The 22,933-nt window shown below is 52.5% G+C and overlaps 1 protein-coding gene across 1 annotated transcript; it reads left to right on the top strand.

The window, feature by feature from the left end:
• Positions 1-1,381: 1,381 nt before the first annotated feature.
• Positions 1,382-21,967, top strand: LOC128793758 (hydrocephalus-inducing protein-like). The gene is made up of 28 exons (XM_053953170.1): positions 1,382-1,411; positions 2,115-2,324; positions 3,474-3,602; positions 4,500-4,677; positions 5,152-5,249; positions 5,977-6,110; positions 7,072-7,208; positions 7,846-7,967; positions 8,055-8,237; positions 8,603-8,749; positions 9,827-10,066; positions 10,324-10,528; positions 11,005-11,172; positions 11,476-11,640; positions 12,717-12,847; positions 13,286-13,414; positions 13,687-13,870; positions 14,331-14,472; positions 15,722-16,562; positions 17,033-17,191; positions 17,607-17,794; positions 17,970-18,152; positions 18,392-18,511; positions 19,773-19,932; positions 20,037-20,209; positions 20,366-20,564; positions 21,236-21,335; positions 21,873-21,967. The coding sequence occupies exons 1-28, from the start codon at positions 1,382-1,384 to the stop codon at positions 21,965-21,967; spliced, it is 4,950 nt and encodes a 1,649-aa protein (XP_053809145.1).
• The last annotated feature ends 966 nt before the right edge of the window (positions 21,968-22,933 follow it).

Raw genomic sequence — 22,933 nt, 5'->3', positions numbered from 1 at the left:
GGCCCTGAATGCCTGTCTGGGAACGGAGCATCCAGGTCGGGTTTGACTGTGTGGGGAGCACTTGCAGCTCAGCAGGGTGACAGGCAGGCACGGCTTGACTGTGTCCCTCACGTGGCATTAGAAACACAAGCAGAGTTACCCTGAGCACCTGCTTCAATTTAAAATGGGGAATGTGACCTGAGTCCCCTGGGAGTGTTGGAAAATGTCAGCCAACCCCCCAGCAGTGTCAGGGAAACATTCCTGATAAATACCTGGTGGAGCTGCAGAGTTTCTGGCATTGGGCACTGGGGGGGTTTTGCTGGCTCGTCACTGGCTGGGTCTGCCCCTTGGTGCCTCAAATCTCACCTTTTTTCTTGCCTTCTCTGTCTTTTTCTCTCTCACTGTGCTTTTTGCATCCCCACAAGGTGTTAATCCCTGTCCTCTCTAGTTGCTCAATGCAATCAGTTGCAGTTGCTGCACTGCTGCTCCCTCAGTGTCATCCCTGGGCTGCCCTTAGAACAGACCTGCTCCAGCCTGGATTGGGAAGGGCTGGATTGAACCGTTTCTCAGGTCAACGTGCCAGCACCCACCCAGGGGCTGCATCCTGAGCAGGAGCTGCTCGTGCAGGCGTCCCTCCCTCCCTCTGCAGGTCCCTGTTCATAGTTATGTTGTTTTCCAGATATGAGCCTTACCCACCTAAATTCAAACCCCAACCACCAAAGGGGAAGAGAACCTATTTGGATTACCTGTCATCTCAACTGAGACAGTTCAAGATTGGAAGGGAGGAGGAAGCCAGAGCCCTGAAAGAATTGCAGGATTTTAACCAATCTTTAGGAACAGAGGTAGATTTTCTTGTACACCTACTGCTTGTGTTGCCTCCCCAGCCTGCCACCAAGAAGCCATGCTCGTGCTGACCTCCCTTTTTGCTGCCCTGCTGTCCTGTGCCCTGACAGTGGGCTGGGCAGCAGGGCCAGTGGCTGGACATGGGGTGAGTGGGAGGGAGAAACAGGAGAGTTTTCCTTGGAGAAGCTCGCTCAGATCCTACGGGCCTGTGTTGAGTGTGGGATTTTTGCCTTGTTTCCTTCACAATGTAAGATGAGGCTTTTAGCTGCAGCATCATGGTAAGACCTCCGGCTTCCTTCCCAGAGCAAGCTGTGATGAGTCCTGATCTCCATGTACCCTCTTCCCAGCCCAGCCAGACTACCTGTTTCCAGGTGTCTGCTTTCACCCGAGAGCTGGTATTGCACTGGTGGCCCTGAAGCTGTCTTATAACCTGAGACTTTGCAAAGTGGCTGTCTCTTCCTCCTAGCATAGAAAATGGCTTGTTTTTCAGGTGCAAATACAACTGCCTGAATCCCCTCGCTTCCCACAAGAGTTGGTGGGATTCAGGCACTCCGTGGACATGCCACACACTCCCCTCGAAGTGGAGAAGGTAAGAGGGAATCTGTCTCACTTGCCCATTGTCAGTGTGGCAAGCAGGGCTGTAGCTCCCAGTCCCACTGGTGGCCCTCAGCATTGGCCACAGAGGGGCCTCACGTCCCTCCAGGCCCATCACAAAGTGCTGCTGGAGCCACTGGTTGCTGGAGAGGCAGTGCAGGACATGTTGTAGGGCTGCCCAAGGACGCTGTGCAGCACCTGCGGAGGGCATTGCTCCCCCTGGAACTCATCAGGTGGTCCATAGGAAATTTTTGCAGGAGCTTTTGCTCTAGCACCTTGAGAAAGCAGCATTTAAATCAGAGAGAGAGGGGAAGAGCCTCAGGAGTCAGATGAGCTGGGCCTTCGCTCAGCTCCAAGAGCTCTCGTTCTGAGTCTCCTCCTATTTTTTAACTGCTTTCTAAAAGCAGTTAAGAAATGCTTTTTAAAGGCAAGTTGTGCATCAGAGAAAATTTCTACTGCCAGGAGACATCCCAGTTCACTGTAATGTAATGTATTAATTAATGTGTTGATCTGTGAGTATGGGAGAAGATTTTCCCCATGGTCCCTCCACTGGTCAGTGGCATGGATGCAGGATGAGATCAGGGTGATTCTGGCTGTGTTTGAGGAATAGGCCCCTCCAGGTACAGCTGCACTTTGCTCCAAGATGCTCTTCTGCATCCATTTCCGTGCTCAACACCTCAATCTCTCCTGTCCTCCAGGCTTTCAGTATTGTGCCAGTGTCAGGTGTGCTGCAGCCGGGAGAGAGCCAGCAGGTCTCCTTCACCTTCTTTGGCCACCTCAACACCATCTGCAATGTCACGGCGCTGTGCCACGTGGAGGGAGGCCCCACCTACGAGGTGGTGGTGACCGGAGAGGCCTCACGTGTCAGCTACTCCCTGAGCTCCCGGGAGATCGACTGTGGCTCTCAGGTACCACACACATCCCCTGGCACAGCTCCTTCCTTGGGACCACGGCCAGCAGGCTCCTGCCCACCTTGGTCCAGGGCTCCCTTCCCTTCCCAGCCCCTTTGTTGGCTCTGGGGCTTGGAAGTACAACCTTTGAGGGACACATCTGGCATCCAAGCTGGTTTAAAATGGCCATCTCCAAGCCTCTCCAAAATGCTGGGAGTGCCTCTTTTTCAGGGTACCTAAGACTGCCTCCTGGGGCAGGCAGGGTCCCAGTGGGGGTGCTCTGAGGGGTGTGTCCCTGAGACGTCCCTCTGCTCACCCATGACTAAAGCCTGACCTCCAAGGAAATGCTCTTGTCTAAAGCTCTTGCTTAATCCACACAACAGTCAAGGGAAGAAGTTGGGCTTCCAGTCACTAGATTTGGAGAGACTGTCCCAGAATAATCCCCAGTTCACTCTTGTCCAGCTGAAAGCCTGTCACCAGATGACACAAGGAAAAACGACGCACCACAGCTTTGGTCACGATGAAGAGACTAATTTATTTTCTCTGACTCCAATCTTTTATAGTTCTCAAAAGGTGCCAGTGGATTGGAGGGTGAACGTGCCACCTCTCCAAGGACACTGGACAAACTACCTGTACATCAAATTTCTCCGCCTCTATGAAAGAATGCAAAACAATAGGTTGTTTACAGAAAGTTGTGTGGGAAAGTTCTCTACAAGAATGTAAACTCAGAAGGCTTTAGAAAACTCTTGAAAATCAGGGCAACAAAAGCCCACAGATATTCCCAGCTGCTGGCCCTGTGTTGCCCTGTGTGAGTCCCTTGTTGCATGTATGTTGCTTGCCAATACTTGCATGCCTTTTCTTCTGGAATGCCTCGGTGCTGTCTCTGTTTCTCCTGGCTGTTGGTGACCCCTCAGAGTGCAGAGGGCCTGTGTCCCCTGGTTCATTTATTGCTGGCCCTCCCATGGTTGTTACCAGACCTCTGTGTGCTGCCAGAGCTCCCAGGTCCTCTGCAGGTGCCCTGTGCCTGGGGGTTCCCCAGGTTCCCAAGTGCTCATTTCTCTGTCCCTGCTCCCATGATGTGTCTGCTTCCAAGCCCAGGAGAGAGGAAGGAGATTCCCAGCAGCAGGCCTGGGTCTGTAACTTCCTGCTCCTGTGCCTTCTCTCCAGATGTTTAATGAAATTCATCACCGCACAGTCACCCTGGCAAACACTGGCAAGCCTGAATTCAACTGGGTGCTAAAGCCTAGCACTGCCGACCAGCGTCTGCCTGGCGTGTTTCTGGTCAAGCCCACCACTGTAAGTAGCACAAGGGACTGACCCCAGCCCTGTGCCAGGTGGCCCAGGAGAGTGTTAAAGGGAAAAAAGAGGGGGTGGGGAGGAAAGGGGGAAAAAAGTCAGAGGGGAAAATCCCAAACCCAGCTCTGACAGAGACAGGGCTGTAAGCAATTTCTGCTGGGGTCAGAGCAGGTCAAACAAGGGCTCTCCTGATCGACTCCCCCATGGCCTTGCCTGGTGGGTGGCTCTGCTGTCAGAGGCAGACACGGGCGGGAGGCACAAGTGTGCTGGTGGTCACTGTCCTGTCCCGCTGTAAGGGGAGTAGAGGAGAATTCTTTTTGATAGATTTCTCGGACGAAAATAAGGCACAAACGCAGCAAGTATTGTATCTGAAAACTGTTCATTGATAAAGAAAGGGCATGGTCCCGACCAGAGGGGGATAGAAGAGAGAGCAGAGAGAGAAAATGAGAAACGGAGAGAATAAACAGAGAGGACAGGGATAGAATGTTACTGCTAGAACGCTGGGGTGCTCTGTCGGGTCCTGCTCGGCAGATGGAGCATGTGCAGTTGTCCTAGTGATGGTCATTTGTAACTTTTCAACACATTCAACAGGTTTCCATTCCTTCATTGGTTAAATGTTAATACTACATCAACTCTTCACCAACACTGGTATCACAACACAACGTTCTCATTAAAAGAACTCTAAACTTTAGCAAAACTTCTTTTACAAAAGTCAGCATTATAGAACACACGGTATTTAACAATTGTGAAAGCCAACACTGTAATGTGTTTATCACAAAGGTGAAGTGGTCTGATGGTTTCTTCTAGATGAGAACCTGTCTCCTCAGCCTGTCTGTCCCCTGAGCCATCCCCCATCAAACACTGGTGCATTCCCTCCCTCTTCTCCTGTCCCTGCAGGGCTCCATTGCACGTGGCAAGAAGCAAGTGCTGAAATTCTCTTACATGCCAGGATTACCAGGAGCCTTCAGCAGGACTTACCAGCTTAAAGTGGGTGACCTGGACCCAGAAAATATCTGCCTGAAAGGAGAAGCGTCCTTTCCCATGATCAGGGTGAACCTGCCCTGGAACATCAAAGGTGAGCACGGCCTGTCTGCCCCCAGAAAGGGCCCCTCTGGTTTTGTTCCCTACCATATGCCCATAGGGCAGCTCATGCCAACCTCCACCGAGCCTGGAGGGTTGCAGGACTCCCAGACCAAGTCAAGCCCACTGGTTGCTTCATGAGTCCTGAGCAGAGGATCCCATGTGGGCTTTGTCCCAGGAACCATCCTGCAGAGCTTGCCAGCACATCTGGCAGGGTCCTGAAGGATGATGGCTAGACTGAAAGGCTTGGGAAAGCTGTAAGAGAGGCTGGCAGGGCTTCTGGCAGGGTTGGATTTGTGTGACATTGCAGGGGATGAGATTCAGAGAGGAACAGCAGCATCCAGTTTCCATAGATGGCTTGAGGGATTTCTTTCTGGAAGAAACCAGTGTTGGGAGGCGGGGACTTCCCAGCTTAAATGGGACTGGCACTTTGCTCACACTTCTCTTTGTGGATGTTTTCTTCCTTCAGGAAATGAAAAAGATGAGATCACTAAGAGTCAGACCTCGAAGACTCGGAATCCGAAGACTCAGGGCCTGAAGCCCCACATCCCTCGTTCTGGCATTGTAGTAAGAACAGCTGCAGCCCTGTTTAGCACATGCCACCCTCCCCATATCACCTGAGCCCCTGGTAGCCCACAGCAGCTCCCCGGTGCCCTGATGGCACCTGGGACCTCCCTGCCCACCGACAACCTTGTGTCACTCCAGCATTGCCCCTAGGGCTGCCACTCTGCTCATGGTCTCTTCTGGGGCTGCACCAGCTTCCTGCTACCCTAGGGAGAGGTCCTGAAAGCCATGCTCCAGGGATGGAGTTGATGGTGCTTTCAAGGAGATGCAGGTCATTGCTGGGGAGTTTGTTGGTCCCAACCCAGGCCCTGCCAGATTAACAGACCCAAACAGCGGCTGCCTGATTGTGCCCTGGGGCTGTGCTGGCAGTGCTCATCTCCAAGAGGCACCAGCTTCTTCTGGTTCCCTTTCCAGACAGTTTTTGTCCAAGCTGCCTCGGTACTGGCTGGGGGCAGGCAAGTATCTGGAGCTCTGGAAGGTTCCTGGCTGGTCTGTCTGCCTGGCCAGATCAGCTTTGCTAACAGTGTCTGGGCAGGCAAAGATGCTGGAGTTACTTCCCTGGAGATGAGGTCCTGCCTAAAGAGAGCAGGAGGTGTCACAGACACTGAGCAGCCAGACAGGAGGACCCCACACCCCCTCTCAACGAGAGCAGGGTGGGATCCTTTCTCAGGTGCAAGCTGGGCCTTGGGAAGGACCTTTGCCAACCCACCACTGTCTTCCCTTTCCTCAGTCAAACACTCAGCTGCAGATAGAGATGATGAGGATGCTGATAGAGAAGCCTTCTCTGGAGCTGCAGGAAAAGCTCCCATCCCATGCCCTGAAGAGCAGGTTCCCTGAGAAGGGGCTGTGCCAGCGTCTTGTCAAGTGAGTAGGGCCTTCCAGCCCCATCTCCAGGTGCCCCGTGGGGAGCACCCAGCCATGCCCCCTTCTCCTGAGAGCTCCTTGTGTCTGCAGAGCTGGGAATAGCCTGGACTGCAGAAAGGGTCTGGTCCCGGCGGCTGTGACACGCTACATGGGAGCGGCAGAGTGTCCTCCCTTCCCCAGCACCACGCTGAGCTTTGGACTGCTCAGCTCCCCACAGCTGTGGGGTTCTGTCCCTGGAGCTGGGGGAGCCAGTGCAGACCTTCAAGCCCTTCCAGACAGCATAAATTCTGTTCCTGCTGACTAGCTCTGAAAGAGACAACTCCCAGCTGATGTCTTGGTTCCAACTAACAGAACACACTAAACAAAAGGAGAAGGGAACTGCACATGTCAGAAACCCCTTTGAAACCCAAAATCAGATGGTTTGAATCCTGGTGGGGTGGCAGGGCTTATCTAGGTGACTTGGTCCCTCCCTTTGCACCATCATGATGCAGCACAAGCACGGGAGGCTTCAATTCAGGAAGAAGATGCTCTGCAGAACAGACCATGTGGTCTGGTTGCAGAGCAATGAAGATTTCCTGTGCAGGCAAACCTTATTCCTAGACCCCAGAGCAATTTCACGCTCAGGCTGTACACCAGGCTAGGCAGTTCCACTGAGACCAGTGGAGGCCCAGTGGACTCACCTATACTGGCTTTTCATGGCAGAGGAGCTGTGGCCAGTGTCCATTTTAAACTAATTGTATTTTCTGGTACCATCAGTAGCTGATAAAACCTAGGACCTGCACTCCTCCTGACTTCCCAAAGTCATTGCCAGGTGGTCAGGCCATGGGTTTCATGGGCTTGAGCTGAGATTTTACAGCAGTGAATAAAGAAATAGTCACTGCGTTTGTATCCTCTGTCCACTTGGACATGTAGCCATGCTTAAGGACTGTGGTTTAAGGACTGTCCTTACTCCTCCTTGCAGAGTTAACCTGCTCGAGTATGTCCTGGACATGGGCCCTGTCCTTAAGGGTTACACTGAGACACACACTCTGAAGATCACCAACCCTGGGCAGATCTATGTGTCCTTCCAGGTCATTGTATCTGTCCTGCAGGACACAGGTAAGCAGTGCTGGAGACACTTCCTGTGGCCTTGAAGGAGGTGTCTCAGACAGATTAGCTGAAGCCACTGAACCTGGGGAGGTTTCTGAGCTTTTTCTTCTCAGTGCCCCTGCTAGGAGCTTTAGAGGCAGAACTCTCCTGGCCAGCCATGCCCAGGGACCTGGTCTGCCTGTGACTGCCCTAATGCTTCTGTGCAGGGGCCAGATGGGCTCATCACCCTGGTCACCTCTCAGCATCTTCTGCCCTTGGCTCCCACGAGCATCAAGTTTCTTTGGGCACTCTGTGGGCTTGTTTTGCCAACCAGTGGGGTCTGCTGTGTTTTGGAAGTGCTTTGTTTGGAGTTCACACTGTCACAGCTCCTGTATTCAGCCTTTATTGAGGAAACAGCCTGTGAGATCCTCAGGTGGATCAAAAGAGGCTTCCATAAGAGGCCTTGAGGCAAGGCTGCGCTTCCATCACACTGTGCTCACTGTGTCTGAGGGGTGTTCAGGAGCACTCTTAAGTTTTTGTCCAGGTCACAGCACGGCGTGGGGCTTTCCCCAGACCTCTCAGCCAGGACACCTGTAAGGCTTTAACGTGCTTAGGCACATTTTGTGTTTCGTGTGTATCTCAGCTGCTTTGTGTTCATCTGTTCAAGGTTTCAGTGTGGACCTGAACAAGATGGAGGACCTGCCCCCCAACCACACCGTGGTGTTTGAAGTGCGCTTTGAAAGTGGCCACCAGCCACAGCGTGACGTGGATGTGCTGCTGCCCATAAAGGTACCACAACTCTTGGGACAGGCAGCAGGCTGGGCACAGCAGCAGATGTCACCTGCACCCTCCACTGAATTCTCTGTCCTTCTCCAGGTGACAAAAGGCCCCACGTATAACATCCGCCTCCGTGCCACTGTGTCTGAAATGTCGCTCGACCTCTCCAAGAAGAGACTGCACTTCTCTGACATCCTCGTTGGGCAGTGCCAGGTCGAGACCATCCGACTCTACAACTGGTTCCGAGTACCCTGCAAATGGTCCATCGAGCGTGTTCCGAAGGTAAAGCACAGGCGACGTTGAACACGTAACTTCTTGGTTGGGTTTTCTTTGTGACTCTTGCCCTTTCTGGTCCTGTGGCTGCCTGAGCACTTGGGTCTACAGCGTGTTTGAGGAAGCTTATGAGGGTCTAGATCAAGGCTGGTTTGCCTGGACCTGTTCCATTAGCTGATGCTTTGCTTTTCTGCCATCTTCACCCATTCCTCCTCCTCTGACAACAGTAGTTCCCTATCTGCTTGCCCTGTCTACAGGGCTTCCCTCCAGCTCTGGGCTTTGGGGCCACACTTGGTTTGGCTGTGGGTGCTCTCAGCACCGTAGCAGTGTCTCAGAGCACGAGGAGACCTCACACAATTGTTTTCTGTGCCCAGAACAATCACCTCAAATACATGACAGTACGTCAGAAGCGGCAGGCGCTGGAGGATGAGCCCTGTCCCTTTGAAGTGACGCCCTCCAAAGGAACCCTTGGTGCAGGAAAGTGGCAGAACTTGCAAATCCAGTTTACACCCGAGGCGGAGGTGAGATTGGCAGGTGTCAGCCCAGGAAGCCTGTCTGGCTATCTGGAAATGAGGGCCTGAGAGTGTGGTGCAGAGGTGCAGAGGTGGTATGAGCTCTGCCTTCACAGGGAGCTTTCTGCAAGCCCCGTACTCTGCGTGGCTCAGTTCAGCACACAGAGCACTCCCATGAGATGTGCTTGAAATGCCCGCAGGGAGCTTGTACAGAGAGCACCAGGGCTCTGAGGCTGCCCCTCAGCACATGGGGGGGGATGTGTCCAGCTCCCCTCAGCCTCCCCCTTGCCTGGCTGTATTTGCAGCTGCAACACTCGGTGCAGAGCAGCTGCCCACTCACAGAGGATAATCCTGGAATGGCCAGGCTGGGCTCATCCTGCTGCAGGACTGACAGACAAAACAGCCACCACACACCTTCCTGGGCATGGCAGGACAGTCTCCTATAGTGGTGTGCTGCCAGCAGTGCCTGGGGCTCTGGCCTGCCTGCACATTGCCATGCAGCTGGAGATTCAACTTAAAGGATGGAGCATTCCCAAAAGTAGTTTACCTGTGGCCGCTGGGTCTCGGAAACTGGCAGTGTGTACCAGCATGGACACAAGTGCTTCTGTGCCCACAAACAGTCCCAGGGATCTTTTAATTGCTCAAGAGATGTAACCATCTTCTGTCTGGCTTTGACCAGAGCCGAGCACTAAGCAGAGAAGATGACCCTTATTTCTAGCCAGCGAGAGCTCATTTGCCTCTTTCCTGGAGCTGGTGTTTGCCTGATGCAGCAGTGCCAGGACTGTGTCTGGACACTGTAACCCCGAGGGCCCTTCCCATGAGCGTTGCACTCCTGCGTGACCAGGTGAAAACACCTGACAGTCCGTCGTACATCCATCTGCTACCAAATACCCAGTTACAGTGCACGCCAGGATTCATCCCAGTTACTCAGACCCAGACTACTACAGATGCTGTAGTCCCTAGCAGAAGTTTCCATTCACCTTGGAGGGACTGATAACACCCTGACCTTGGGGCAAGCATTGTGGTATTTGGGGTCCTGTCACCTGGGACTTCATGGATGTGTTTTCTGCACTTTCCTCTTTTCAGAGCTCTTACAGGAATGAGCTGGAGCTTAACATTTGTGGGAGCAGCAGTCACTTAAAGCTGCACCTCTCAGGAGAAGGTCTGGAGCCACGGTTGGAGTTCAGCCCCCCAGCACTAAAGATGGGATGGATGCTGGTGGACAGTGATGGGCTGGAGGCCACAGTGGTGGTGAAGAACCCATGCAACTTCCCCATTGAGTTTTACTCCCTGGATTTTGATGAGCAGTACCTTGAGGAGGAGAAGGTGAGAAGGCAGATCTGGTCCCCACGTGCATGCTGCCCAAGCTTCACAGCACTGCAGCATTCCCAGGCTTGTGCCAGGGAGATGGAGGCAATCCCCAGGGCAAAGCCAACTCTGCTGACATGCTGTGGGAGGACCTAAACTAAAGAGTTCATGTTGTTGGGAGGAAGGGAGGAGACAGAAAATGGGTTTGTTGAGTCTGTGTGATGAAAGGCAAGAAAAGGAATCTTGCATATGGCTTCTCTTCCCTACACACACAGATCCTGCGGATGGCAGTGGGGTCCGAGTATCAAAAGTGGTTTTTTATGCCTCCACGTGCCGTGGGTGAGACGCTGCCCCCAGAGGTGCTGGAGGACCATGAAGCACAGAGGAGGCCGAAGGCTCAACAGGCAGAGCTGAAGGCCATGGCAGAGGCCAAGGCCAGGGCTGAGGCTGAGGCCAAGGCCAAGGGCAAGGCAGCACCAGGTCAGAAAAACAGTGAGGGTTTGGCGGTGTCTGTTTTGACTGTGGTCACAGCTGGGACTCCAGCCCATACACCCTGAACTCTCTGTCACCTTGCTCTCCAGGGCAAGCCCATGCTTTTAGCAGCTGCCTGTTCCCCAGCTTGGTGGAGGAACTCTTGGCTGAAGGGCTGTGGCATCCTCTACCAACCCTGAGTGTAGACAAAGCAAGCTCCTATCTGCCTGCTATAGACTGGGGAAATAATCAGGATATTCCCTTGTGTCCCTTAGCCACAAAGACTAGGACTGGAGCAGTTCCTCAGCCAGCAGGACTAGGTCTAATATCACTGGCTCTTTTATATTTGCACCTTCCTAGCAACAAAAGAACAAGCTCATCTTGCTTTCACCAAGTCTCCTTTCCTGGGATCTGAGGAGATGGGGAGGATGGTGAGGATCAAATGTAGGCAGGAGGCTGACTTTTCCCCCTGGTTTGCACTGCAGCACATCACAGGACTCTCACATTCTGTCCTGAGTCCATGCTGAAAGTGACTGGCAGTCCCATCTCTCGGGCTGTCATGCGCCACCTGGGCATTGACCCGTCTTCAGAGAGGCGTGAAGCGCAGCAGCACAGAGGGATTGTTGTCATCCTCCATGGGCCACCCTGGACAGGTATGTCAGCTGCATCCCAGGGCTGCAGGGAGAGGGGCAAGCAGGAGGAACGCATCCTGGTGGGCCATGGTGCTTAAGGCAAACTCCTCAGCTGAACAGGACATGGAGATGATCCTCTTGGCTCTAGACTTCAGAGCTTGTACCCACGCTGCAGCTGCCTCCCCCATGGCCTCCCCTGGAGGGACACTTGCTGTCCCACTGCCCTTTTAACTTTGAAATCTTGTTGGAGATTTTTCCAGGGCCTGTAGTCCCTGTAGTGCCTCCTGTGCCAGTGTCACCAAGCAGTCCCCCTCTCTCTCTCAGGAAAGACAGAGATAGCAGCAGGCCTGTGTCAGTATTATGACGCTGCTTACGTGTCCATTGACACCGTGGTGAAAGAGGCCATGGCCAACGATGGGAGCCCAGCAGGGCTCTGTGCCCGGGAGCTCTGCACCAAGGCTGCCATGGAGACAAAAGACAAAGACAAAGGTAATGCTGGCAAGGACCCAGAGCCAGTGCTTGAGAAACCCACCATGACTGTCCACTTCTGCTTACTCAGAGCAGCAGTTTTTCAGTCCTTGGCTCTCTTAGGGGAACATGGCTGAAGTGCATCACTGGCTAGCCTAACAAAACAAAAAAAGGAAATCAATTGGAAGGGCTCAGTCAGAGGTTCTTTTAGAGCCCCCTTTGCTGCCATTCTGGGCACATGTTCGTTTTTCTAGGGGTGGTGAAGCACGCCTGTCTCCTTCCCAAATATTTTATATTTCCTCAAAGCTGAATTGAGCTTGCTCCTCATGCACAAGGAAAAAACCTTCTGAAGTGGCTCATTAAGCACAAGAGGACTGACTATGAGTGTAACCTCGCAAACGAGAGGAGGGGAAGGACAGCCTCCCAGAGGAATTTCCAATGAGAGACATGCTCCAGATGAGCTCTTTTCTCCAGAGATTTACCTATGCCCACTGTCAGGTTACACAGCTCCTGCATGTTGGGCTGTTCTCTATGTGAGATTGGAGACTTCTACGAAACTTCCTGGGCAGTTGGTACCCTGAGCTCTGCAGGCCAGACCTGGCTCGGTGCAGGGGGAAGTTTTGCATTGCTCAGTTTTGAACCTGGCTGGGTTGGGAGCTGGTGGAAGGGAGAAGAGTCTGGGTCCCAGCTGGGCTTTTCCCACAGGAGGATTTAGCTTCAGTGGAGACAGGTGATGCAAGTGGGGCAGGGCTGCAGGTCTCCACATGAGAATGCAGGATGGGTGCAGTTTATGGCAACAATGCTCCTGGAGGACGAATCTTTGGCTCGATCCGCAGGGGAACTGCTGTGCGAGCAGCGTCGCCTGCGTGCACAGTTGTTAGGAGGGACACAGCGCTGGCTTTAAAATCAAATATGGGATGGTGTGCTTTACCTGCTGGTAAGAGAAGAAGGGAAGGAGCTGCTTCTGGGAAACAGTGCTCCCAGTGCCCAGCAGACTGGGGAAAAGTGCCACGTTCCTTCCCAAGGTTGTGCCCATTGCAGTGAAAGGTGCCTGCTTGCTTTGCAAAGCCCCTCTGAACCATCTGTCCCCTGTGCAGGTGAAAAGTCTCTGACCATGAATAAAGAAGCCTCTGGGGAAAAAATCAGCAAGAAGGATGCCAAAGGCAAGACCCCTTCAGCACAAAAGAAGAAGGAGCCAGGCAGCAAACTCGACAAAAAGGACACCAAGGTAAACATGATCTGCCCTGGTTGATGTCTGGGACCTTTGCATTGTCTTTGAGATGGGCAGGGGCTGCTTACAGTGGAGGCTCTGTGCCAGCCAGGGCCTGGTATGTGGGTCCATAGTGCCGTGACTTGGGCTGGGAATGTGCTCTGGCAGACAGCTCCACTGGCTCCCAATGGTTTGCTGGCAAAGTGCAGTCCTGGCTAGTGTGGCTGCAGGCAGTGAGCAAAGTGCTGGGAGGCTGCACTGGGGGCTTGCAAGCCCAAGGCATTGTCTGCTGCCCAAGGCATGGGCCCTCCAGGACCATCCCCTGGAGCCCACAGCCTGCACTGCAGGGTTGTTCTAGTTTCCACCAGGGAGGAGCCCCAGCTCCAAGCCCAGCAGTGGGAGTTGTTCAGGGCTTTCCACCGTGGTTTCTTTTCCTTACAATGGTTCACATTGCAGTTCACAGTTTCCACTGCTCCTGCGCCGCAGCAGCTGAACATCAGCAGCAGTCATGGGGAAGAGCTGAACTGCTTGAGCTGTGTGCTGCCCGAGGACCTGCTGGTGGACATCCTCAGTGAGAGGCTGAAGGTGTGTGGGGTGGGGGAAAAGGAGACATTCCTGCTCCGGAGAGACAGCCCTGGGGTACAACTCGGAGAGGAGGAGGTCTGTACGTGCTGCTGGAGGATCCTGGACTGTGTGCAGGGAGCCCTGGGGCAAGTTGCAGCTGACCTTAGTTGGCAGAGCCTAAGGACAGATCCAAGCTGCTCTTGGAACAAGGATAGCTGGTGACATCTGGGTTTACGGTGCAGCTGCGAGCCCCCCGCGTGCAATGGCTGACTTGCTCTTCCCTTTATTCACAGTGTAAAGACTGCTACAAGGGAGTGGTCTTTGATGGCTTGGAAAGCCTCTTTGCAAGCAGCCTGGAATCTTCTCTTCTCTGTGTACTCAAAGCTGTCAAAAATCGTCGTCACATCTTCATATTGAACCTGCATCAGGATTATGCTTCTTGGAAAGCCAGGGTTGAAGCTGAAAGAGAGAAGAAAGGTGAGATATCTCCATTCCTCTCAAATCTTCTTTCTCAAGCCCTCAACCTTATCTCTGTGTATCTGGGTTTGCAGCAGAGCTTGTAAGAAATGTTTTTATTAATCTTTCCACCTTCTGCCTCAGTGTAACCAGCACTCCTCTCAGAGTTGCAGGAGATCGGAGGTTTTAAGACTCACCTTAATGTCTGACATAAAAGCTTGGGCACAAGTGCAAGCTACTGTAGCTCAGTGACAAACAACTCTCCTCAGCCTTGTTGCACTTAAGCCAGGCAAAGCCCAGGACCTCACTGCCTGGCCATAGTTTGGGGGATTGTCTGAATTTTGGAGCAGGGATATGAGCTCCCCAATATCTCCTGGTATGACAGGCTGGGTCAGGAAAAGCTGTGAATCCTTGCAGCTGACCCAGAGCACCCAGGTCTGTTTGCAGTCACTCATGGTTTCTCCTCTGGTTTGTGATAAAGAACTGCAGTGGGAAAAAGCTATTGAGAGGAAGAGAAAACCTTTATTGCAAATGACTGAGGATGAGTATGACGCCCTCCCTGAGAAGAAGAAAGCAGAAGTGGATAAAATATTCCTGGAATGGGCGCGCATATGGAGGAAGAGGTGAGTAAGCCTTCCATGGGTTACTGCTCTTCCGTGGGTCATTGTCCCTGGAGGGCTTCCCTGCTCCAAGGACTCTGAGCTCAGAGGTGTTGGGTAGCAAAGGCCAGAAGCAACACAGGGATGGCCACTCTTAGCTCCCTGGCTCCCAAGAGAAGAAGGATCTTCTTCTGTTGAGAAGAAGTTCCTTCTTCTCTATTTTAGTGGTGAGCCCTCCTGGCTTAGATGCTGCCTGCAGGGACCTGGGCTCTGGGCTTGCCTTGGCACTGCCTGCAGAAGTGTCTTTAAGTCCATGATGTCGATTGGCACCTTCTTCATCATCTCCCTTCACCAAAACAGTGGGATTGTGGTATGGGCAGGTGTGGGGCACAGACCAAACCTTGGTTTGGATCCTGGTCCTGCCACAGATGAAGTCCTTGCAATGCCGATCTGCCAGGGTTCTCCTTATGGTGGGACACCACCCATAAAAGCTCACGTCCTTCAGGCTCCCCTTCAGCTGCAGCAGTAGGCAAGCACAGGAGAAGCTCTGCTCCAGCAAGGCAGCCCAGCTCAGGCAAAGTGTGCAGCTGGGAGGGGAGGCTGCTTGAAGCAAGCCTGTGTATCAGGACTTCCTTCAGCCCAGGCTGAAGTTGGTTTCATGGGGAGGAGACGGAGGAGGCTGCTTCAAATAGCTTCCATGGCAGACAGCACTAGTTTGCCTCAGTCACAGCAGGTTCCAGCAGGAAATCTGGCTGACAAGAGCCTGTCTTGCAGGAGAGGAGTTTCTGCAGCCTTTGCTTTCTGACTGATAGGATTGGTCTCATTAAGGAGCAGGCTATGCCCAGGGAGAAGGGGGCTGAATGAGCTGAGTAAGAATTGTAGGAGGGATAAGCAGACGTTAGCAATTTGTGATCTGCTTTAAACTGGGAAATCAAAGAGACAAAGGGCATTTTCAGGCATCAGCACAGAGAGCTGGTGGATCAGCCTTTGGCAGTGGGCTGGAGGTGTCTGGCTGTGCCTTAAGAGGGAGGTTGCACAGTCAAGACCTTATGATGGCAAGGCTTAGGTTTGGCTGGTCCTGGAGGTCCCCTTCCACCAATCCCCTCACTTGGGATGTTCCCAACCTCTGTGGGTTGAGGAAAATTCAGGGAAATGGTCTCACGGTTCTGCCTGGCCTCAGGGTCAAGGAATGAAGTGCAGGGCCAGCGAGGACTAGTGAGCCCGAGTTTCTGGTGGTGACTCTCAGTGATCTTTTCTATTTTGTTTGCTGAAGGCAACTGAAGCAGCTGGCTCAAAAGCTTGAGGAGGAGGCAAAAGCCTTAGAGGAGGAAGAGAGGCGGAAGGAAGAAGAGAGGCAGAAGGAGGAAGAGAAGCGGAAGAAGGAAAAGAAGGGTGTCTCTGTGGGGAAGCAACCTCCAAAACCAGAGAAGGGGAAAACCAAAATCCCAGAGAAGAAGGAAAGCAAAATCCCAGAAAAGAAGGAAAGCAAAATCCCAGAAAAGAAGACAAGCAAAATCCCAGAAAAGAAGGAAACCAAACCCCCAGAGAGGGAGGAAACCAAACCCCCAGAGAGGGAGGAAACCAAACCCCCAGAGAGGAAGGAAACCAAAATCCCAGAGAAGTGGAAATACAAAGCCCCGAGGATGAGCAAAATCATAATCCCAGAGAAGGGGGAACCCAAAGCCCCAGAGAAGGGGAAACCAAAGGCCCCAAAGAAGGGGGAAACCAAAATCCCAGAGGACCTATCTGAGATGGAGAATTTGATCCTGAGGTTTCAGATCTATGAGTCATCACAGCAGAACGTTGCAGAGCTTTCCTCCTACTGGGACAGGGTTCAGGGTACCATGCAGTTACCTGTGATCCCAAAGGAAAACAACTCCCAGTCTTCACCTGTAAAGAAAGGTCAGAAGACCAATAAGCCTCAGGAGAAGGTGGAGAAGCCTGAACAAAAAAGGAGTCTTCAGTCATCTCAGCTGGAGATGCAAAGCGAAGTTGCAGAGGGGGCAGTCAGAGACGAGCATGTCGGGGTGCCGTGCCTGGACATCCAGGTCTCAGATCCGAAGGCCACGATCAGGGAGATCCTGAGGGATGGGACGCTGCCAACGGAAGACGAGGTAACACCCTGCGAGGCTCAGATCTTGAGCTTGTCGTGGTCTTGGGCCCTGTGTGATAATGGCACAGAGCCATTGTCCAGGTCCCTGATGATGTTCCACAATGACTCTGTATCATCTGTGTGGATGGGGAAGTTATCACCTTCCCTCAGATGGGCAGGAAGTGGGAGTGCTCTGTGTACAAGTATCCCATCTGTTCAGAGTTTCCCAGCCTGGAAGTCATAAACGGCCCCAGGACAGGGCAGCTCACAGCCATTGTTTTCTTCAGCTGAGTCACTTGGGAGGTTTCTCTCCCGGTCCTGCTTGTAGCTCTTGACTCTGCTCTGGAGCTTGCTCACCCCACTGGGCATAACAAAGCACTTGTACTTCATGTAAATTAAAAACCCCGTTGTCAGAAGCTCAGTGCCTTTAAAGAAGGAGTTGTGAGGATGAAGGTGACAGAAGTATAAGCAGGGTTTTCTCTTCTGTTTTAGGTGCTGCAACATGTGGGACTGCATCCCGACGGGCCTCCCCTGCCCCCTGCTGCTGTGCTCTCCATAGTCGAGTACCCAGAGGAGCGGCTGGCCTCTGCAGAGCGCGTGGAGCCCTTCACCATTGGGGCACCGGGAGGTGCTGCTGTGGAAGACAGTCTGGTGGGTGCTCCAGTGGTGCCAGGGCAGGGACCAGGCTAGATGGGGACATGGGGGACAGGTTGGATGGAAAAGGATCATGGTGGAGAGGTAGTGAAGATGTGATGGGGCCCTGTGTCTGCAGGTCTCCTTTCTGTCAGGGATGGGACAAAAGAGACAGCTCTGCTGGAGACAGAGCAGTTCTGTAAGACAAGAGGGGAAAAAAATCACTTAAAACCATCAACTTCCTTTGAGGAGAGGGTCTGAGTGAGGGGGAGTGTCCTAGGCAAAACAAACACCAACAAGGAAGACCAAGTCCATGGGCAGGTGGACTTATTTATTTATTCTCTCTTCCGTTGGTGAACAAACCCCCAGTTTGCTTTCCAGGATAGGGATGTCTCAGGGCTCACCTCTCCCTCCCTTTTCTCTCTCCCCTTAGGCCAAGGCCCCTGATGTGAAGGGCAGTTCTGCCGAGGGCCGACCAAAGACAGGTAAAGCAGCCAGCAGAGACAGCTTTGCAAAGGAGAAGCAGATCTCCACACGGAGAACAGAAAGTCCCCGGGATTCCTCTGCAACAAGATCCAAAGGTACACTGGAAAGTGCCTCAGTCCCCACAGAATTCCTCAGGTGAGCTGCACGGGAGGAGGCGATGCCTCTCCTTCTTGGTCCTCTTGCCAAACAAGATCCATCATCCCCAGCTCCACAGCGACCCCGTGCCAGTGCCTCCGTGGGATGGCGAGTGCACCCTCCTTGTTTCGTTTGCTCCTCAGCAGCGTCTGTAAGCCTCCTCTTTAATTGCCAGGCTGAAACGGTACCGGTGGATAGTGCCTGCCCACGGTGAGGTGGAACTGAAGGTCCACTTCTCCGCCAAAAAGCCAGGGAAGTTTGAGCAGACACTGAGGTTTGAGCTCGTGCAGACAAAGCGCCAGTACGAGCTGCCCTGCCGTGGCACCGGCCTGTACCCCAGCATCAGCCAGAACCCACGGTAAGGCTGGCCCCTGGCAGCCTCCCACACCACAGCTGCCCCTGAACCACAGCCAGGGCTGCCCCTTGGGGCTTCTGGCCTGGGCAGATCGTGCTGCCTGAGGTCACCCAGCACCTCCTCCTGTGCTGGGAGCTGGGAAGGCAGATGGTACCTCAGCCTGCAGGAAGGGTTATGGCTTTCTGACTACATTTCCTGCTTGGAGCATCTCATAGCTCCTCCTTCCCCACTTTCCTGCCCAGGGTGGTGTTTCCACAGGGGAGGGAGACCATGGAGGAAGATGAAATCATCTTTAAGGAATATGTTGAGAGCACAAAGCAATTCCACTTTGGGCCGCTGCTGTGTGGGAAATCAAGAGACTGGTATGTGCTCCCTGCTGGGCCTTGTACTTTTCTGGGCACACCTGGAGAGACAGGCTGTCCTGGTGGCACAACCCAGGGCAGTCCCCGGCAGAGTCCTGGGAGACACATGGGTTTGAAGGACCACAGATGTGTGAACCTAAGCAGATATAGGCAAATGAGCCTTGGCAGAGCTGCTCTGCCTGCCCAGTGGGTGCCTTGGTGGCCGCCTTGGTGGCCAGAGCCGCATGCTGCTGCCAGTCCAAAGGTGACTTGGGGGACAACTGTTGTGTCCCCCCACATGCCAGCTTCAACCCATAGGAAATGAACTTTAGGGGGGGTTTTGAAGTGCTTTGAGCTCTGCACGTAGCCTGATCGAGCAATTATTCTGTAGATGGTTTTGTAAACCTTTCATTAATCTGTAATTATGAATAAGATTTTATGGTTGACCTGCCAGTGGGTGTCGGGGGGAACGTACAGCAAGAATTAAATTTTCCTGTAATGACATTGCATCCTCACTGCTGGATAAAGTCTGCCTAAACACGTTGCCATTGAAGCTATTGTGTACTTCTACTTTTACTGTCGCTTTAAAAAAAAAAAAAAAATAAATTCACATTAAGTTCTTGTCTCCATGGGAGTTCTGGAGGGCTAGGTCTACTTTGACACCCCAAGGAAATGAAATTGAAATAGTTTAAGAAAACAGACAATCTTTAGCCAAGTTGATGGATGGTCTGGGATTTCTGTTTGCCTCTTTAACCCTTGCACTCCAAAGTCATTTCCACACCTGAGAGAAGGGTCATTTGTTATCTTTTTGCATTCCTCTTGGGAATTGATGCTTTATATTTCTTTCTCAGACTTTGAGCTAACCCATGAAATCCAAAGCAGTTTCATGACTTTTATGAAAGAGATTAGCTAAACTCTTTTTCCAAAAGCCTTTCTTTATACCCTGCAGGGAAGGCACCCCAAGGAAGAAGGGAAAAGAACTCATGTTCCTGGTGTACTGTTATTTTTCTAGGCAGAAATTTGAATTTACGTTGTATTAAAAACTCTTGAAGTGGCCTGAGCATCATCAGGCTTCTGGGCTGGAGGCACCAAGTCCAGGGGAAGGCATCAGAGTAAAGCAAGGATGAGCACACGCCCATGCCCCTGACTGGGATCCATTTCCCTCCCTTGTTTGTTAGAGCAGGGTCTTCCAGCACCACTTCCTCGGGTGCACAGGGTGCTCTCCTCGGTGTGTGGCAAAGGCAACAGTCTGCTCTGCAGCCTTTTCCCCTTTTGTGGACAGGTACAAGGCCCAGAACTGTCCCGGCAACTCGGAGAATATAACCATCCTCAACAACTCCCCCATGGACGTAGAGGTCCAGTTCTCCTTTGAGAATGATGGGAAAGCAGAGACGTTCCTTTTGGACCCTCCCAGCATGGCACTGAAACCAAAGGAGAAGCAGGTAGGAGAAGGGCAGGCAGGGCAGGCACCGTGGAAGTGCCCAGGGGCTGCTCCTCCTGCTCACACCCAGAGCTCTTTGATTTCTTCCTGTGGGGCTGGGTCCAGGAGCTGACCATTTGGGCATACCCCACTTCCCCTGGCTTCCTGGAAGACAAACTCATCTGCAGCATTGGGAAGAACCCGGACCCAGTGGTCTTCAGCCTGTGCTGCCATGGGGTGCACGTGAAGCTGGAGGTCAGCCCCCTGGAGCTGTCTTTTGGCAAGCTGCTTCTGCACAGGTCAGTCATCCCACAAGCACTCCAGAACTTGTGACAAAGAGAAAACGTTTGACTCTGGTTTCCAGGGCACGGATGGAGCTGCTCCAAGTTGCATTCAGTGGCGAGGCTGGTGTGAGCATCCAGCAGCTGATGCCAAGTGCCTTCCTGTCTCTGCAGGACTGACAGCAGGACCTTGGTCCTGAGAAACGGCAACCTGCTGCCCATGGCCTGGCAGCTCAGCGGGCTGGATGACCTTGCTGAGGACTTCTCCTTGTCCCAAGATAAAGGCACCATTGATCCCCGCTCAGAGTTTGAAGTGACAGTGCATTTCAAGGCCAGGCAGATTGGCAGCATTAAGAAGACCCTCCGACTAGAGGTGAGAGGGACTGTGAGCAGCCGTGTGCTCCTAGGGACAGGGTCAGGAAGAGCTGCACCTGACAGACACAAGGGTGCTGTGACCCCAACTTCTGCCTCTGCACAGCGTTTGCCAGAACGTGCAGTGCATCCACATCCCCCCAGATAACCAGACACTGCATCCTGAGCCTGTACCACAACCACCTTGTCCCTGTGAATGGTTGAAGGTTGTTGTCTGTTTGTAGAGACTGCAGCGTGAGCTCGACATTCCTCCTGGACTTTGTCTGAAGCTCTTGCATAGTGCAACAAACTCTCCCTGTGGGATTTTGTTCCCCATGGTTTAGGGGCTGCATTTCAGAGAGGGGGCTAGGTGATTGGAGAGGGTTGTCAATGCCACCTGCTCTGAGACACCTCACACTTCTTGTGCTTGTTCTTACACCCCTGTGCCTCCCAAGGATGCTTTAGCAGCAGCATTCCCTGCTGTAGGAGTGCAGAGTTGGGCTGATAGGGTTTTTTACTGCAGGAGAATCCCACTGGGGCAGCCCATGAGAGGAACGGGTTAGCAAAGCTTGGGAGTCCACCAATGCTTGTGAAGCCAGGGAGGCCACAGGGGAAGCAGCCAGCAGAGACAAGGACTTTCAGGCTGCCTACCAAAAGAATAATCTGAACAGTGTTTGTTTCTTGCTGCCTCAGGTTTCAGATACAGAAAATGTCCTGGGGATTGTTCAGGCTGAAAACATCAAAATCTCTGCAGAGGTCTATGAGGTTTCTCTGAGCATTGACATGCCCAAAGGTCAGTGGATGCCTCCCAAACAAAGCAGTCCAGGCGCACTGCATTACCTTGGGAGGTGGGCGACCAAAGCACTGGGATGGGATGGGATGGGATACAAGGATGGCATGGATACATGCCACAAAGCACGTACCCTGCAACCTGCATGAAATAAAGCATTGTCAGGGAACTGACAGCCTTAAGTCTCTCCCCTCTGAACTTTGAAGTGTGCAGCTTCATGTGCAGATTGGATTTGGGGGCTTTGAAATAACAGTGATGTGAACAGGCAGTTGGCAATGCCCACAGGCTCAGCACTGCATATAAAGTAATTGGATTTGTGCTTGGAAGCGAGGAAATGGGAGCCGAGCTCCTTAGCTACTAAGCCTGCAGATATTTTGAGTGAGAAGAGAAAGGGCAGACAAGTAGCTGGAAAACACTTCCAAGAATGGAAACTTGCTGGAAAGGGTTTTGTGCCGAGACCTCCATGTAGCTTGTGGCCTGTTGTATTCTGCAGCAGCTCACAAATACCGTGTTTGACCTCGCTCTGTGGCTTTTCTGCAGGTTCAGATGGAAGCTTGGAATTTGGAACCATTAATGTCCTGGATAATGTGAAGAAAGTCCTGAGTCTAAAGAACAAAGGGGTTGTCATGGTTTGACACTGGCGCAATGCCAGCGTCCCCATGAAAATGCACCTTCCCTAAATAAATGCTGTGAGATGTTATCAGGAACAGAGCAGAGCAGGCCCAAGCTTAATAACAAAAGGAAAAAAAAACTTTATTAAACTACTACTACTACAGGAAACACATAAACTAAATCCAGGATGAAGACCTTTTAGAGCACCCCTCCTCCTCCCAATTCCTAAAACACCCACCATGAAACATCACCCGGGATTCCTGATCAAATTACCACCCTTCAGATAATCAATACTCAAACTATCAAGGGAGAGAGAAGTCTCTCTTGCACCACAGACCCCCCCCAGGAAACACAGTTGCCACACCCTTTGTTTCCCTGTCACACATGGCAACCGCCTGGAGAAAATCTGCCAGTGTGACACTCTCCTTTCCATGTCACAGTGCTCTCACCACTGTGCATGGACAGACTGCTCATCGGGCTCCTTTAAGGATGCTTTGCCATGGACTCAAAGATACAACAGTTCAGTTTCTCATCTTGGGACTACCGTCCCCCCCATTTTCCCCTGGGGCCGAGGGTCCAAGAACAGAAAATCATCTTCTTTCCCGAAGGCAGAGGGCATCACCATTCCCTCCTCAACTTTCTTCTGTTCTTGCCATTCCGGTGCTTTTAGAAGCTGAAGCAGGTCTCCTTGGGTCACCACTGCATCCCCCTAAAATGCAGTCTCTATTGCAGGAGATTTTGGTTCAGTCCATGGCTAACAAGAAAAGTCCAGCCAAAAGCTACTTCATCATCTCCTCCCACCTAAATATTTCTTCTTCTAACATCTCAGGTCCCGGACTGTCTCTCTTCCACCACAAATCAAGGAGGAGTAATACTTTTAAAAAGCCCTCATTTCCTGGAAAGGGTTAAAAGTTCAGACTCCCTGGATGGCTGATATCTTGGTCCAGCATTCTCGACTCCCACGCTGGGCATCATTCCCCCCCCTTCTC

The sequence above is a fragment of the Vidua chalybeata genome, chromosome 11, assembly GCF_026979565.1.
Source record: "Vidua chalybeata isolate OUT-0048 chromosome 11, bVidCha1 merged haplotype, whole genome shotgun sequence".
Lineage (NCBI taxonomy): Eukaryota > Metazoa > Chordata > Aves > Passeriformes > Viduidae > Vidua > Vidua chalybeata.
This window is presented reverse-complemented; position numbering and strand designations above follow the sequence as displayed.